General features: G+C 41.2%; 1 protein-coding gene across 4 annotated transcripts in view; it reads right to left on the reverse strand.

The window, feature by feature from the left end:
* Positions 1–15,605, reverse strand: part of GABRR1 (gamma-aminobutyric acid type A receptor subunit rho1) — a 33,083-nt gene extending 17,478 nt beyond the window's left edge. For 2 of the 4 annotated variants that reach the window (XM_042886683.1, XM_042886673.1), the window contains exons 1-2: positions 15,484–15,605; positions 2,089–2,142 (exon numbers count right to left, since the gene is read on the reverse strand). In XM_042886683.1, coding sequence (XP_042742617.1) covers positions 2,089–2,142; positions 15,484–15,605 — 176 coding nt within the window. Of the gene's footprint in view, positions 1–2,088; positions 2,143–6,952; positions 6,960–15,483 lie in introns of all 4 variants that reach the window. The other 2 variants (XM_042886691.1, XM_042886700.1) reach the window with 2 other exon arrangements.
* Positions 15,606–17,402: the final 1,797 nt, after the last annotated feature.

The following is a 17,402-nucleotide window of genomic DNA, read 5'->3' on the forward strand; positions in this document are numbered from 1 at the left end:
TTTCATTTGTGGCAGGGAGATGGTCCTTGTAGTTACTAGGGGTGAGATCTGGTCACTGGAAAGTCCCTCTCCTTCCTAGGCTTTTAGAGATTGCACATTGGTTCTCCCATTTCACACAAGGTGGTGAGCACACTCCCTTGCTCCCTGCTTTTGAGTGCAGTTATACATCATGCACTTCATGGGGTTATTCATTCCAGAGTGCATCCCTCACCCTTTGGGACCACACACCTGATGACCATGCCTTTACTCACACGCATTTGGCATGTTGCCCAAATAGGCTGCTGGCCAACATTGTTTGGGATGATTAACCAATCCTACAATTATTTGCCTCCCCACTAAGCTTTATACTCTTTGTAAGCTTCACTAGCAACTCTTTCATGGGTTTTATCATCCTGTTACTCAAAAGTCCGAATAACAGCAGTTGATGATAGATTTCTTCACATTTCTGTTTTAAACAGCTTGCTTAGAGATAGTCTTCCACATACAATGAGATTCTGAGAAACCAGCGCCACAGTTTTTAATCTATTTATAATGGATATGTGATTTGTTTGCATGATACTTCCATCTAGTGCTAAGGTTTAGATGTATCTCCTGAGCATATATCAAATACTTCATGGATGTCTGACTCCATCATACGGCCATTCTGGCCTTTGTCACGTTTGCCAGCTTCCTACAACAGTTTCATCTGAAACATAAGGAGGATATTTTTTAGAATTACATTTCTAAACTTAATAGAAATGTATTAATGTATGTGTAATAGAGCTTTTATTTTTAAAGTTTCCTTTTATATTTGCAGGAATAGCATTACTGGGAGACTTTTTGTGCTTTCAACTTGTATTCCCATTTTTTATGGCTTATAGGGGTTTTTATTTTTCCTGCCACTGAACTCAACTTCTCACTTTTGAACTATGCCTATGCTATTGGGAATCACTTTTGCTCATCTTAGTTTTTTGGCTACATCCTTATTACAGGGGCTCATTTTAAAAACTTGAAAACTCCTATAGAAGTATGAAGTCAGAAAAGTATGGAGTATAAGCATGAAGTGGAAAAAATATTTTTGGATTGAGTTGTGTTTTTTTTTCTTTTTGTAAAAATGTGAGAAGATATGAATGGTGTTACTTATTTTGGATAAACTTGTAAAACCAATATTTTTTATTCTATTTTAGATGAAAAGAATGAGGATTTAATTTTATTGGTTATTGTTACGTTTCTTTTTTTCTCTTAGATTTCTTTTTTCCCTTCAAATTTTCTGTTTTCAACTTGGTGAAGAGGGACGGATATACAATCAGAATAGAAAGGTGAAAACACTTCTATTCCACCAGAAGGCATGCAGAAAGATGTTTAAATTTAAAGGCATTTCCCCTTGGGAGATGGAAGCTGTAAAATGTAGGTTATTATTATTCCAACTTAATTATTTTTTGTTGTTGTTTTTATACTTTTATTTTATACTCTTTACTGAAGTACAGAAAAATACAGAAAATCTTTCAAGTAAAACAGTTGGATTTGTTGTGATTCTGCTAGATCAGTTTAAAACTAAGGTGGGAGAAATTTGGAGGACTTTTTAGTATGAAGTGATGCATGTCACAATCTTTTTGCTTCTAAAAAAGTGAAAAGTTGCCTCCCCCAGAGGCAACAGTGGAAGTCTCCTGGGGTCTGGGCTCTGCAGCTCTGGGAGCAGGAGATTTTCAGGGCATGCTGCAATTCTGCACCAGCTGGGTCTGGCTGAGCAGCTCCAAATTGTCAGGTGTCTGACTATGGCTGTGCTCCATGCCATGCTGGGCAAGTGCCAGTGGCCACAGCAGTGACCCTGAGTGGAGGGGATTATACCTGACCTAAATACTGCCCCACACCTGACACAAATCACGCAGCACTGCTGTGTGAAGCCAAGGGGCCATGCGAAACGATATCTAAGCATGGCTCTTCAAAGGGAATTTGGCTTCCTTCACGCCTCACTCAACTCTGTTAATGGCGTGAACCCTATTCAGAATGTTTGTGCTAGATTGTTGTTTGGCTTTGGATGGTTTTGCTCCCCCTGCTTTGCTGACCCTGTCATGGGAAGCCTGAGGCGGTGGCTGAGCCTTCACCTACCTGCCCTGCTTGTGTGCCTCGCCGTGGGCTTCTCGTCTCTGCCGCTGGAGTCGGCTGCAAGGAGACAACAAGAAAAGGGAGAGCTGAAACAGCCTGCTATAAGGAGACACAGCTACCATCACTCAGTTTAACGATGCTGGGAGGAAAACATGCTTGGGAGGGAAAAAACAGAAATCCTGCAGCGTTGCATTTTGTAGCTTTGGAGAGTGCTTCTAACCTGTGTTTACCTTTTCATCAAAGGTTGGTAAAAAGGGCTGCTCTTCTCACGGCCCTTTTGCTATCTGAGGAATCATAGAATTGTTATGGTTAGAAAGACCAACAGGGTCGTCCAGTCCAACCATGTCTGTGACCAGAGGGCAGAGACAGGGGTGGTTTTAGACAGAAAATACTTTGGGCAGCTTCTTCGGTGCTTGGATCCAGACATAATGCAGCAAAATAAGCAGAAAGGGTTTTGTTCTACTCAGGGAGCTGTGGAGGTCCCAGTTCTATCCCTCCATGTCACACCCCATGCAGGTTACCCAATGGCGTCTGCTGCATGGGGACCTGCTGTGTTAGTGGTCCTGATGGGACAAAACAACAATAAACCCTTTAAAGATGCAAACACTGGCTTGTCAGCTAACGAAACAGAGCATCACGTTAACTCATTTGGAAGTCTTCGTTTTATCTTATGTAGGGAAAGATGTTTATAGGTGCACACATGTTGGCAAAAAAAAAAAAAAAAAGAAATAGAAATAGAAATACAGTGTAATCAAAGCTAAAAAAGAATAGGAAAACGTGGGCATAAGCAGTTCTTTTTATGCATTGCATCATTCAACTAAGGCAATTGAATATTTTCATGAGAAGACAATCTCTGTAAAGTATTCCAGGGGAAAAAAATAAATAAATTTTAGAATTTTGTGTTCCTGTTTTCATGTTCTCTTGCAGCTGGCTCTCATGAGAGTCTCTGTACCTTCCCAGTGTTGGGACAATGTTTTATTTTATCATTAGAGCAAATAATGTTTCAGCAGTATAAATGCTTGTTTGAGTAAAAATAGCATTTTAAACATTTAATTCTTTCAGCTGATTTTTAATTAAAAGTTAAAAAAGTTAGCTTATCTCTGAAATAAACACTAGCTCTGCTCAACTCTTCTAATGAGACTTTTTGCCCATTAACATACATTTCAGATCCCAATCTTGAGACTGGCAGAGGAAAAACTTCATTTGCAATCACTGTCACTATCAGAGTGCCATCACCCCTGGGGTGAATGGAAGCCAAACATCAGGCTTTGTGGGCTGATTTAATCTTAGGCTGGAAACTCTCTGGAGCTAACAGTGTTGTAGGAGAATTCATGTTGCTGCTCTTACAGTGTTGTAGACAATCTCCATACTGCCCAGGCTGGTGGTGAGCACAGGACCCTGAATCACCCTGAAATGAAGCATTTGCCAGGTGAGATTGGTTTCTTGATGTAATCTGTTGTTTTTTGTAGAAGAGGGATGAAAATAAATCCACATGTAGACTCTCCTGCTGGGGAGCTTTTGAGCCATATAGCACCATTGCTTTTTTAAGTAGCAGCTTCTTTGGTGCTTGGACCCAGGCATAATGCAGCAAAATGCACTTGAAAATGCAAAATGCACTGTTTGGAGACTTCTACCTTCTTGATATGCCCTTAAGCTGCTTCTGATTTGTCTTACTGCTGCGCACTTCTTGTTTGGCGGCCATAAGAAAATAATATCACTTGTTTTGGGCAGCAGATTGTGAGGAAGAGCTGACCTACCTACATGACTTTAAGGTGCCCTAGTAAACTCTTTGCTTGTTGGCTGTAATGTTGATATTCAAACAGGGATGAAGTAATTCATCTTCTTTTTTCTTCATTCCTTGTTGTGGAGTTGATCTAAGGCTTCATATTGGCTCTGACACTATCCTGACTGCTGAGGGAGCCCTCAAAGAGTGGCCATCAAGAATTTGTGGCCAAATCCTATCTATTCTCTGGCAAACTCATGTAGTTTCTTTTCAAGGTGATTCTCCACTGATCCTATACTAAACTTTATTTCTGTACTACAAACCAGCAAAAAAACCTCACCATGCTCCAGACACTGCAGGACTGTATTCATTTGTGCCTTGGTTCAGTTCCTTAGCTTCTTAACACCAACCTCATTCCATTTTCCCTGTCACAGCTCTGAGGTTAACGAGCTTGTCTCACTTTTCCACCTCCTCCTGTAGCAGAAAATCTTGTGTACCTATTGCCAGCCATTCCCCAGTTACTGCGATTTGAAGCCCTATATTTTTCTTCTCAGTGCATAGCATTTCTGTTTTGCTTTTTGGGAATGTTCTGCTGATTTAGAGATCACCAGAAGCTACATTATGGAACCCAACTAGCCTGCTTGCTTGGGCTATGAATCTGTTGAAAGGTGCAATGCACTTCCCAGAGCATTCACTGTCCCTGTATTTTTGCAGCACATAACTGCAGTCGGGAGTTTTGGGCCAGTCATTGCATACAGACTACTTGGTGCAACTCTTTGCCAATATGGCTACACGAATTGACCATAATGCTCTTGCCTTCATTTGGATTACAGGCTGTCTTTAAAACTAATCAATAGCTGTAGAGGTAAAATATACTGAATAATCATAAAATCATAGAATGGCTTAGGTTGGAGGAGAAGCTAAAGATCATCTAGTTCCAATCCCCCTAGCATAGGCAGGGCTGCCAACCTTGGATCAGGCTGCTGAGGACCCCATCCAACTTGGCCTTGGGTGCCTCCAGGGATGGAGCATCCATAGCTTCTCTGGGCAGCCTGTGCTAGCACCTTACCACTCTCTGAGCAAAATAATTTTTCGTAACATCTAACCTAAATCTACTTTTTTTTGTTTAAATTTCTTCCCCCTTGTGCTATCAGAATAATGAACAGCCATTTTTTTTTTTTTAATTTCAGTGCTGATATTTAACTCCTAACAGCTATAGTGTCAAAAGGAATTTTATGGCTCTCTTGAAAATCACACTTTATGAAAAATCAATACTCATCACTGCATCAGGCTGGTTTTATTCAGTTCTCCCTGTTTTTGCTTTTTTTTTTTTTTTTTTTTTTTTTTGCATTGCATGAGCAGCTCAGGCTCTTGGTGGCACCTGGATGATGCAGCCCCTCCAAAGTCATTATTTTCCCAGCAGGTACCCCCACTAGGTGAGTAAACCTTTGGACTTCTAAAGAAGAAAACTTTCAGGAAAAGAGCTATACATCTTTTCATATACACAAGGCAAAACAAAGTTACTACTCAAAAGAAAAAAAAAAAGCACTTCTATTCCCTCCAACAAAGGAAAGAGAGCTGCAGAGTTAGGGATAGCCATGTCTGTTTTCAGAAGAGATGGTCCAAACACAACAGCTGATGGACACAGCAAGCATTTCCGAATGCCGTGCTTCAAAGCATGTGTGCCAAAGGAGTGCCAGCTTCACACTGTGTACCATATACTACCATCAATATTCCTCATCACTTAAATGGGAGCTTTTGAAGGGAACAAATTTGAGAGAAGTCATTACATATCCTTGCATCTTGGTTTGTAATTACTGATGCAGGACAGATTTCCTATCTTTAAATGATACTATATTTTCTCTACAGGAGGCAATATACCTCTAGCAGACAGTGATCAATTTTGCACTCTTAGGATAATCTTACTAGGACCTGAGAGTATTTCTTCCTTGAGGAATTAAATCAAAACACAGCTTTTCTTCAGGAAAAAAACAAAAAGTGAAGGTAAATTGCTGAAATATATTATGGAGATGAAGAGAGGAAGGCTGCAGTGACTCGGCTGCTAGCCCAAGGTGTGGGAGCAATTTCCACTTCTGTGACAGAACCAAGAGAAAGCTTGCAAATCTCCTTGTGCCTTGAATAATCACTGAGGCATTTACTCCTTCCTAAGTGAGTAGGGGTGTCCCCTCACCACGGAGCGGTGCTGGGTGGCGGTGCTGCTTGGCCCTGGAGATGCACTGCCCAGCATGGTCCTCTCTGGCTTGATTAATCTCCTTGGTGTCCTAGAAGGAATGAAAGCTGTCCAGGAGGAAGAACAATTCTCCTGTAATACTATTTTGACTTGAAAATGAGTTCAAACCTTTAGAGCAGGCTGGAGCTGGGGTGGACAGGTGGTACAGCAGGCCTAGGGGAAGGCTGGGAGGCAGTTTAGAGCCCAGAGAAGTGCTCTGGGAAAGGAAGAAAAGTGGTGCAGCTAAACCAGGAGAAAGAACAATGAGTAACTTTGAGCAGGAAAAGGCAAACTTGCAGCAGGAGATAGCTGCATGAAATATAGACTGAATAAGAATCCAGTGGCATACGTGGCAAGAGATGGGATACACCGTATAAAACATCAATTTCCAGGGATAATGTGATGGACAAACACTAATTTGTGCTTAAACTGGAAGAATGACCAGTTGTGAGCCGTAGAAAAGCAACTAAAAACTGAGGGAAGTTAATCACAGAATGTATTTTATCTTGGCATGTGGCAGCTCTTGTTTGCTTATAATTATGTTGGCTCTTGTGTCCTGGTTAGTAGGTTTAAAGATGTCATAGAAATATCACTTCTTGCTATGGTATGGGGCTACGTCTTTGAAAAGAAGTGGGGAGAGCTGCTTTTTGTATTCACAGCACAAAGTCTGAGAAACAGTGGGATTCAAAGCCATCTTATTTTTGAATAATGTAGAAAGTTCAGTGAGAATGACATTTTAATCCAGTATTACTAGAATACAGATAAACTGTAGAATTCAAAATATCCTAAGGCAGAAGACGCAGAAGCATCCTTTAAGTTCTGTGCATCCTTTTTTCTTTGGCTGGTCATGAATGTTTGCAAAAGTAAAAAATAACAAAGAAACTTAGTGATTATTCAGAAAAATGTCATGTCACCTGAGGTCTCGGTACTGTGCCTGAAGTGGCAAAAATAACATTTCCCTTGTGTGGCAAAAACTGCACCTACTGCATGTGCATTTGTTGGGTTTTTGAAGAAACACTGACTTGTGAGCATCTGGCAGGACAATGTAGGTCATGGAATGGCATGTTAAAGAACATGTAGGTAAGCTAGAGGTATTTAAATCAACTGAGGCTGATGGCACATCCTCAGAAGTACAGTGAGTATCAGCCAGGATAGTCTCCAAGCCATTAGCAGGTACCACCAAGGACTCCACACAGTTTCCTCTGAGAGAGGAGGGAAGGCAAACACCAAACCCAGTTTTAAGCAGGGAGGAAAATAAGGGTGTTGAAGTTTTGACATTTGGAAACAAACTGGGACAAATTCATTAACTGTTTGTACATCGCTCTGGGGATAACAAGACTGTAAAGATCACTCAATGTGAATCTTTACAATAATTGATGTCAAATGGTCTGATGTCCTTCTGATGGTGTAACTGGATGCCTTAATGTAAGCAAGAGGAAACATAGATTTGAGTAAGGTTTTTAAAATTTCATTACTAAACTAGAGAATAAGGTTTAGATGAAAGTATGACTGAGCATAGTTGGAAGACAATGGTTAGGGCAATTGTCATTAATTTGCTGTCAAGCTGCAGAGGCATTTTAAATGACATCTCATGTATTTCATCCAGGGAAGTACTAGTCAATATTTTCAATAATAATGCAGATGACAGAACTATAAATCTTCTGTGTGACAGCATGATAGAAAGGAATACAGACACTTTGGGATTTTGGATCAGAATTCAAAGCAGCCCCAGCACATTGCAGGTATGATCCAGTATTTCTAAGATGAATGTCAGTAAAAGAGAATATAAAGAACTGTGAAATACAGAAAAACAATTGTACAAATGCAGAACAAGGAATGACTAACTAATCAGCACTACTACACTTGTCTTAATTCCTTATTTACAAGAATTAGAAGGGCAATAAAACAGGTCCATAAAACATCGATAGTTAAAGGATTTGTTTGCATTACAAAAAAATACAAGATTTTAATAATTCCACTGTTGGGTTAATATTAAGAAATATTTGTATTTGCACAGAATCAGAAACAGATCTCGTGGACAGGACAGGAGGAAGACTACAGGCTCTCATCCAAAAGAAACTAAGTAAGAATATGCTGAACCAGTGTTAAAATTATCCTTGATACCACAGGATATAAGTTGACAACTTTATTCTTCTTTGGAAAAAGATCTCCAAGTGGAACCAGTCTTTGGGAAGGACCTGTGAATGGGTTTCTGGAAACTCAGGTGTACAGTGTCATCTCAATCACCTTTATCTGCAAGTTCATTAACTTTTTGAGAACTCCAATATATTTATAGAGTGTAGCATCCTTCAAGAAAAGTAAATTGTCCCTCACTCTTTGTCAATTTATGCTATTTACCTGCTGTCAATTACTGCTGATTTTTATTATATTTGTAGGTGATATTTCCAGTGGAGAAATCTGTAACTTCTCAGATTCCACTTGGAGATCTTTTTCCAGAGACTGGCATGTAAATGACATGTGAATGGCTACAACAGAAAAAAAAAAAAAACAAAAGGAATAATGGAGAGTTTTTACTATGAAGAAAGGTGATCATTACAGTCTCCTGGGAATCTACAGTCAGATCTGTGTTACTCAATAAATTGAATAAAATTCAATAAATTGAACAAATTGGTGGAGAGAGCTTCCAGGCAGCCTTGCAGGGCTCTCCAAATGGGGAGGGGATGTAACAGACAAGTAAGCTTTATAACATCAGGGGTGACACGGTGAAGGTGAACAAGAGTTTGTTGCTCAAAGCTTTACACAACACATAACAAGAGGAAATTTGAAAGGAAGTGCAGAAACACAGCATGTCACTGTGAAATTCACTCTCACTGAAAGCTGAAGGTGCAAAAAATACAAGTGAGTTTGAAAGGTGGCTGAGCATTTATAGAAAAAGGACCAGAAGGATTGTTTCAGGTGTGAATTGGTGCGACTAAGATGATCAGGGGACTGGAGCACCTCCCCTATGAGGACAGGCTGAGGGAGTTGGGCTTGTTCAGCCTGGAGAAGAGAAGGCTGCGGGGTGACCTCATTGCAGCCTATCAATACCTGAAGGGAACCTACACCCAGGAGGGGAGTAAACTGTTCAAAAGGGCTGATAACAGCAGGACTAGGGGAAATGGTTTTAAGTTGAAGGAGGGAAGATTTAGGTTGGATGTTAGGGGGAAGTTCTTTACTAGGAGAGTGGTTAGGCCCTGGAACGGGCTGCACAACGGGAGGTTGTGGATGCCCCGTCCTTGGACGTGTTTAAGGCCAGGTTGGACGGGGTCCTGGGCAACCTGATCTGAATGTGTATGTTTGGTGGCCCTGCCAGGCAGGGGGGTTGGAACTACATGATCCTTGGGGTCCCTTCCAACCCGAGTGATTCTGTGATTCTGTGATTCTGTGTGTGAATCCAACCCATGAATCAGAAAACTGAACAATTTATATGTAGTCAGGAGGGAGGAAACTACCCAGCATCTCTGGGTTGATTTGGTGATTTGCTTCTGTCTTATGCTCGACTACAAATGTTTTTAGTGTCTGTTATGTCTCCTCACACCAGCTTATAAAACACACTGGGGTAATAGTGGGCTAGAGGACAGAACAGAGCTGCTGATCCTGTGCAAACTATGTAATGGTAACACTGACCAGAGATTTTGTCATCAGTGGCTTAGTAAAGTGGCACAGTACCTGTCTATGAATGTAGCTATAGAAATATCAGTAGAGACAATTTTCTAACACAAATCACTGGAAAAGACAGAGAGCTGTGTAGAGTGTAGACCCAAAATAAGATTTAGAAAGGAAGAAAGGAGGTGGGTGATAAACATAAGAGTAGAAAATACCATTTGCTGCGTGATATGGTTCAGTGCTTGTGGTGGCAATGGTGATGAGGAGATGGTTGGACTAGATGATCTTATAGGTCATTTCCAACCTTGTGATTCTATGATTCTATGATTCAGAGAAGCATCATTTTCAATGAAGAGAGAGGACTCCTTCACCTGGGTTTTGAGAAAATTTCCAAGAAAAAATGCCTTGCGGGATTGAAGTTACTTGAAAGAGCAACAAGGATGGAAAGGGAAAATTAGAGAAACAACAAAGAAAGAAATGAAGAAAAAGAAAATATATAATAAAGAAAATGAGTGCTGTTGGACAGAGAAAAGGGATTTCTGGCAAGTGGAAGAAAAGGAAAAACAGGCAGTAGCTGCAAAAGAGAGAAGGAAATTACAGAATAATAGTGGAGAAAAAAATAATGCAGAAAAAATAATGCAGAAAAAAACTTGGCAGAGCTGTGTTACAGGGAAAATTGATATGTCTTGGGGTAAATAGATGAGGTAGGTGAAGAGGAGGCTGAAAATGTCAGGGATAAAAAACCAGAAAGAGCAAGCTGGAAAAGAGGAGGAAGCAAGCATGGAGAGTTAAGGAGTTGAAGCTGCAAAGAGGAAAGAGAAAGGCAGATTTCCAACAGGGGAGAAGCTTCCATTACACTGGCCTGAAGCCCGTTCCGGGTCTCTTGCTGCTCTCAAAGCACTGCAGTGCCATTGGTGCCAGGCACAGCACAGACTGCTGACCTGAACACACAGTGCTTTGGGAGCTGCGGGCGCTCAGCACCCCACTGGATCTGGATTGCTCCTGGTAATGTGCTCACATAGACATTGCTTTCATGGGCATTTCACAGGCTTATTGTGTACTCCAAAGATCCGATCTGAAGGCAGCTTGCATTAGTAAGATTTGTTCCTGCAAATAAAAGCTTTCAGAATCAATCCTGAGGATAAGATACAGCAGCAAAACTCTAGGACAAGAGAACAGCTTAAGAACTGCTGGGAAGTAAAGGAAGAAATTCTGTTAGGGCTCACGGATGAATTTATGAGTCCAAATCAAACCTCTGGAAGCCATGAAAGCAGGAGCTGGTAACAAAAAAGCCCTGTTTAAAGAAAAAAAAAAAGGCAATGTAGTTTAGCAAATGTTCGGAAGGATGCTGAACCTTTCAGAAAGGACTGGGAAGGAACCATGGCCATAATGATGCAGAGTGACTCCCATCACTTAAGAGGAGTGTCACTAATGGTAGCAACATTTGAAAGTGCCATAGAGAGAAAAATCCGGGGCCATGAGGGTGAACCTGAGAGGGCGTGTTGTAGAGACTATCAACCAACTGCTGTAAAAGATAGCCTTTACTGACAGATATGGACAGGAAAATTGAGAGAAGCAGAAAAAGAGTTACCATTTGGAGACTGCAGTGAGGCAGAATGATTATAACATAGACAAGGAAAGGCAGGGGCAAGACTGAAAACATGAAACAAATCTCTCAGCTAAGATTAAACAAACACAAGCCGTAAATCTTGTACAGTGAAATCTCTTCACTGAGAGTTTCTTGTCTAAAAGGTGGCTACAATCCTTTCCAGGGAGATTTTGGTGTTAAAAGAGATTTTTTTCCCCCAGGAGTTAGCTCTAGCAGAGCAACCTGGGCTCAGCTCCAGGCCAGTTCTTTTCCTTTTGCTCATCCTCTCTAGCAGATTCTGCAAGTCTAATTAGCAATGCAGGCTTTGGCCATTTTGTTGGCATAATGATTTTGTTGGTTGTTGTGACCCCACACAACCTGGTGGCTCTGCAAGAGCCTGAGCAGTTGGGAACAGTAAACAGCCCCTGTGCTGGCATTCAGGGTTGCAGCTTGGATCTGTAGGAGTTTTGGCACTGTGAATGTTTCAGGGATGAATTTAGCTTTGCAAACTCTACAGGATTTGCACATGGTTGACTGCAAACTGTGAGCAGGTCTGCAAGATGTTAAATGATTTATTTTTATTTTGCTACCCTTCAAAGAGAAATTCCTCTGAGGTGATTTGTCCTAGAGATAAATAGAAATCAGTAGTTGAGTCTTTGACTTGCATATGGATATTTTGGCTATGTATTACAATGTTGAGAGCCTCTGTAGAAAGTCTCATACAGTAACACTCTCTAGACTGCTTCTTTCACTGTATGTATGTACTTCAACCTATGTTTATTTGTTACTTAATTGTCATACTTTGTCTTGTGTCTCAAAGAATCATCAATTTTATTATTATTAGGAATTATTAGGAACCTTCTGAAAAATTCCACTCTTGCAAACCTGGTCCCCAAAGGACCATGACTCTCTGCTCATCCTACTTCAAGCCTGTCCTGCCTCATGCTAGAATGGCTGCTTTGAGGTACCCGCAGTGACAAAAATTGTGACAAAGATGGTGTCTGATTCTGCAGCCCAAATTCACACCTTTCACCCTATCACCAGGAGAGCACCAGGAGAGCAAAGACTGTGGGATCAGATGGATTTGAGCAGATGAGAGGACAGGCTAACAACTGTTGATAAAATTGTGAGGTTTTATTTGAAATTAGAGTTTAGAGCAAGAGAGTCTCTTTGGAGGAAGTTAACACCTGCAGAACATCACCATCCAAAGAGACAAGCCAAAAGTACATATTTCCTCCATCACCTGTACATGAGAGTCAGGAGTAGAGCTGGACAATTCTCTCAAGGACAGCAGGAAACTGGCACCACACTCAAGGAGGCAGGTATCTACAGCAGGTGCCCAGTCTGCCTGTCAGCACTGGTGGCTAGTGCTGAGCTCTGACAGGTGGGCAAGTAGGAGGCTACATGACCTATGGAAGCTAGAAAGGCTGTGGGTGCAAACTAAGCTCGTCTGAGTGCTTTGTGCCATGTGGAACTTGCCTTTCCCACTTCAGATTGATTTGCTCCATCAGACTACAATGAGTCTCTTCAGAAGGAAAAAGCCTCCGTGGATTTCCATCCTGGTGCCTCAAGCCTTGTCGAGCAAGAAATAGCAGTGCTTGAAAAGAAGCAATGAAGTAAATTGCTGTAAGAGCTTCAGGGCTGATTCTTGAGGGAAAGGGGAGCAGAGTCATTGACCAAACCTAAACCATCTAAATGGTCATGAGAAATCTTCATAACAAATTTCTTCTGATCTTATACAGAATCCTTCTGCAGTCTGATTTTCTCCCAGGCTCCATTTCTGTGATGGGAAAAGGCACTTATTTTGAAATGCAAAGGAAAAATGGCTACTTCAGAACAGTCTCATATAATCAGCATTTTAACATATTGGATCCTGCTTGTGACAGCAAATAGGACTGGCTGTACCTCTAGACAAGGGCTTGTGTCCTGCTACACCTGGGTGCCCAGTCATGTCGAGTGCTCATGATCTCCACTGCAGGACTGCCACTGAGACTATGAACACAGTGCCAGGAGGTCAACAGGAGTAACAGCATCTACATACAAATACTGCACCCAGTCCTGCTGGGTCTGTCTCCCTGGAAAGATGTGAGGGGACAGAGCCAAGGAGTGGGAAACATCCTATGCTGAGAAATTTAAGAAGCTTGATCTGAATATATCCAAGAGGAAATGAAGAATGGGTTTGATACACCTACACGTGCTGGGATGGAAGAGAGACCAGGTAGCAAAGAATAGGAGAAAACAGATGAATCCTGAGGTTAAAAAATACCTACAATACTATTATTACTATTTTCTGTTTATCTGGCACTGAAGGTAATTATCAGAAATTAGGAGTTCACAGAGAATAATTCGTACGGCAGAAGGCTTCATTGCTTGTAGTTAGAAGGAAAACTAATGGATGGCCAGAGCCATCTTTTTGTTCTTATAAATGATAAGGCTGTCAGACTATTGATCTTGCATGGCCTATCCCATACTGGGAAGGCAAGCACTGTATGGGTTGCTGATGGACAGTGAGCCACTGCTGCTCTCCTGTCCCCTCCAGCCCTCCTCAGCAACAGCACTGCTCTGCTCAGGCAGAAGTAGGCCAGAAATGGCTCCTGGGCCAGTGTGGGAGTGCTGCAAGGGTGGTGAGGCTGACTTAGGAGCTGCCTCAGAGCAGCCTGAGAGGCTTGTGCTAGCACAATTATACCACGTGTTCCCAGTGTGGGTAAAAGGGCTACTCCCATGTGAACTGAATAGGTATTTATTTTCCATTTTCATGCAATTTTAATGCTTCTGCTGTGATTTGGTACACTGCTACTTAATGGCACCGCTGCTTGGTTCTTGGTGCAGTGGGAGCTGGTGCTGAAGATGCTGGACAAGAACATGGCTGAATATACACACTCCTCCCTGCTGACTGCTTCTCAGTTCAAACTGAAGCACCTTGCTTCTCATGCCTTTCTTTTGCCACAGTCAGCATACCACCTCCACCGTCACTGCCATGAACCCTCAAGGAGAACAGAGGTTTTGAGATTCCCCCCAGACAGTGACTCTGGCAATGCATCCCTGGGGGCTGACCATGAGCAGAGCACCCACTTTGCCAGTTGTAGCTCCACGAAGGTGTCATCAGTGCTTAAACCATTTCCTGTGTATAAGATGGCTCAGGGACCCTCATGTACCACTGTGACACTGCAGTTGTTCTGCCTTGTTTTCCTAAGCAGTGACAGCAAGGAACCCTGGAAAGTAAAAAGGCACTATGCTTTCCTTCCTTTCACTTTTCATTTTTTTTTTTTTTCCTGAAAGCTAACAGGAATGGCTTGAATTCCTCAGGAATGTGGTAGTCTTGCATTTCTATCCCCTTGCACCGTACAGTATTGATGGCAAATTGGAGTCATTAAAGAACAGAAACAGTGACCAGAGCAAAGCAGAGATTGCCTAGGTTTAGCCTTTCACAAGCAGAAGCTTACAACATTTCAACAATGATCTAAATATGTCAGTTATATCTACCAAAAAAAAAAAAAAAAAGATTTTCTTTCCTGCAGAGATACCTTGTAATGTGTCTGAGTATGAAAATCCTCATACAAAATTTCAAATACTCCCCACACAGAATGCAAATAATAAAAACGAAGTTGCAGGGAAAAACAAACAAACAAACAAATGCTTCCTCAATTCAAAACTTCCTAAAAGACTAAAAGACAGTGGGAGAAACACATCATATGCATATCCTTTCTGAAATAGAGAGAGGGAAGAGTAAACTGAATATTTTCATTCATTTTGCGTATCTTCACTCAACACTCTTTCAGTTTCCTTTGATAACTGACTATACTCTCGAGGTCTGCATTTTTTTTCCTGAAAAGCTTTATTAACAAACAGCATGGGAAGAAGAAAATAAATTCTGAATCTTTTCAATTCACATCTCCAGTCAATTTAATCTTCAGTGAATACAACAATCCTCAAGCACCGAAGTTTCCTTTCCACTATTATGTAAATACTCTACAACACTTTAATCCTGATAAATACAATCAAATGCTTCTTTTCTGCACCTTTCCAAACTTCGAGATATTTCAAAACCCCACTTTTGGGGAAGAAACAGTGATTTTCACTATAGAAAATGCATTAGGACTTAGTGATTGTCAAAAACTGCAGAAGAGGATATTTTGACCGATAGATCACAATCTGCAAATTCAAAACAATTGATAGGCACTGTATTTTGATTGTTAACATTGTATTTGTCCAAACAGTAGCTATTTGAATGTAAAAAAAATTGAAACTCACCTGCCTTTTTTGTATACCTCGTGTATCTCTTTTCCTTGTCGGTGGACTCTGCATTCAGTGGATAAAACCCATCCCCAGAACAGCAGGAAGATGCTAAAATGCATTTTATGGACAGTCAACATGTTACCTGAAGGTTCTGTGTCCAGAAATAGTCCATACAAGAAGGAGAAAGCCAAAATGTAGATCCTGTTTCTCTTTTTAAGACATTATCGGTCTGATCGTTATTGGAAGGATGTTTACTCATACAAAAAATCATCCTGCAGTATTTAATCTGGACAGTGGGGAAAGCAATTTCCACTAAACCTATAAATCCTTCTACGTCAGATGGCAGGGATTTTCTAGCAGTGTTCATGTATTCTCAGAGAACAATTATTTTTTATCCAAACAAGCTATTTTACTAATTGGTTTAAATTGAACCCTTGTTAGTATCTATCATAAATGGCACAAGTGTATTTCTGTCTGGTTAACCAAAGTAGTGCAACTGATCAGACAGGTGTTGTAAGTCATTTTTAATCACCTAACTTACCTGTGTATTAGTAACATTTGTTACAGGCATTTCAATAGATTAAAAAGTGTTAATAAACATATTGGTTTGCAGCAAAAAGTCTTCATTTCCACTTGGATCTGCCGTATAGTGTTTTGATCCTCTGTGTTTTTCTGGATACTTTAACAATCAATGGTGGTCTGACTGCACAGGTCAGTGCTGTTGAGGTGTGGGTCACATACCTCATGCTTGAGCAGAGTATCTGGGAAGCATACCAGTGGGGACAGAGTGGGACAGTGGGACAAAAGGACAGTGTGAACACAGGGCTGTTTGGAGGAATTCTATCAACGAAGAGCAGCAGTATGCCAGAGCCGTAGAAGAGCTCAGAGGGCTGCTGTGCTGGGTCTCGTGGGGCTAACAGAATTCCTCTTCTCGTTACCGAAAATATCATGGGCAGAAACACATGGTTGAGCCAGCCACGTTGCTCACTTGTTTGGAGCTCCCTCTCTTGCTGTATTGTCCACAGTTTCATGTTTACTGTCCTTCTACTCTGCATCTTCCCACAAGGCTTCGCAGTCACCTTGTCAGAATGTTCATGGCGATTGCTCCTACCACATGGTGAGGAAGAACAGCCTTATCCCATCCACCCCTTTGCTTACAAGGCACTTCCTCTGCCTGTTACCCATGAGTTTCTATTTTAAAGCAACTTATCAAGTCACCCATCTCTCTTCAAGGAAGTCCTTTCCAAAAACTCTTGGGAGCAGACCTCTGCCTTGTCTAAGCTGCCATAGCTTTATTATCCTGAGTGAGCATTTACACTGGCATGGGATCCACAGAATCAACACATAGAAAACCTCTGGAATTTCATTCCATCAACGAAGATTCAGTTTAATGATTTGCTGGGCTAACAAAGTCACCCAGGCTTCAAGAGATGAGGAATCAGTCACCATTAGTTTGCTTAAAAGGTTAATTGCTGGTGCTGTTCAAATTCGTACCCATCTTATCTTCAAAAATGATCTGTTTTCAGTTCCACTGATCCATATGTCCTTGTCAGTGGGGATAAAAGGTACCTTAATGGCTGCTCTTTTCACCTAATGATATTAGGTATGCTCTAATCAAATCACTTCTCAGTCTTTGCAATAAACTGTATAAAGTTTCTCTTATCTTTGGAATAAATTTTTGTAACTTCTTAATGCACTGGATCAGGTTGTCTAGCAAGGTTGTGGATGCCCCCAGCCTGGAGGCATTTAAGGCCAGGCTGGATGGGGCTGTGAGCAACCTGGTCTAGAGGGAAGTGTCCCTGCTTATAGCAGGGGGTTGAAACTACATGATCTTAAAAGTCCCTTCCAACCCTAACCATTCTATGATTCTCTGATTCTATGATTTTATTAAAGTGCTATTCCCTTTCTAATACACAAGAAAGCTTTCTGGGAAT

The sequence above is a fragment of the Lagopus leucura genome, unplaced genomic scaffold (genome assembly GCF_019238085.1).
Source record: "Lagopus leucura isolate 7727_CA_CO unplaced genomic scaffold, USGS_WTPT01 Super-Scaffold_73, whole genome shotgun sequence".
NCBI classification, from domain to species: domain Eukaryota; kingdom Metazoa; phylum Chordata; class Aves; order Galliformes; family Phasianidae; genus Lagopus; species Lagopus leucura.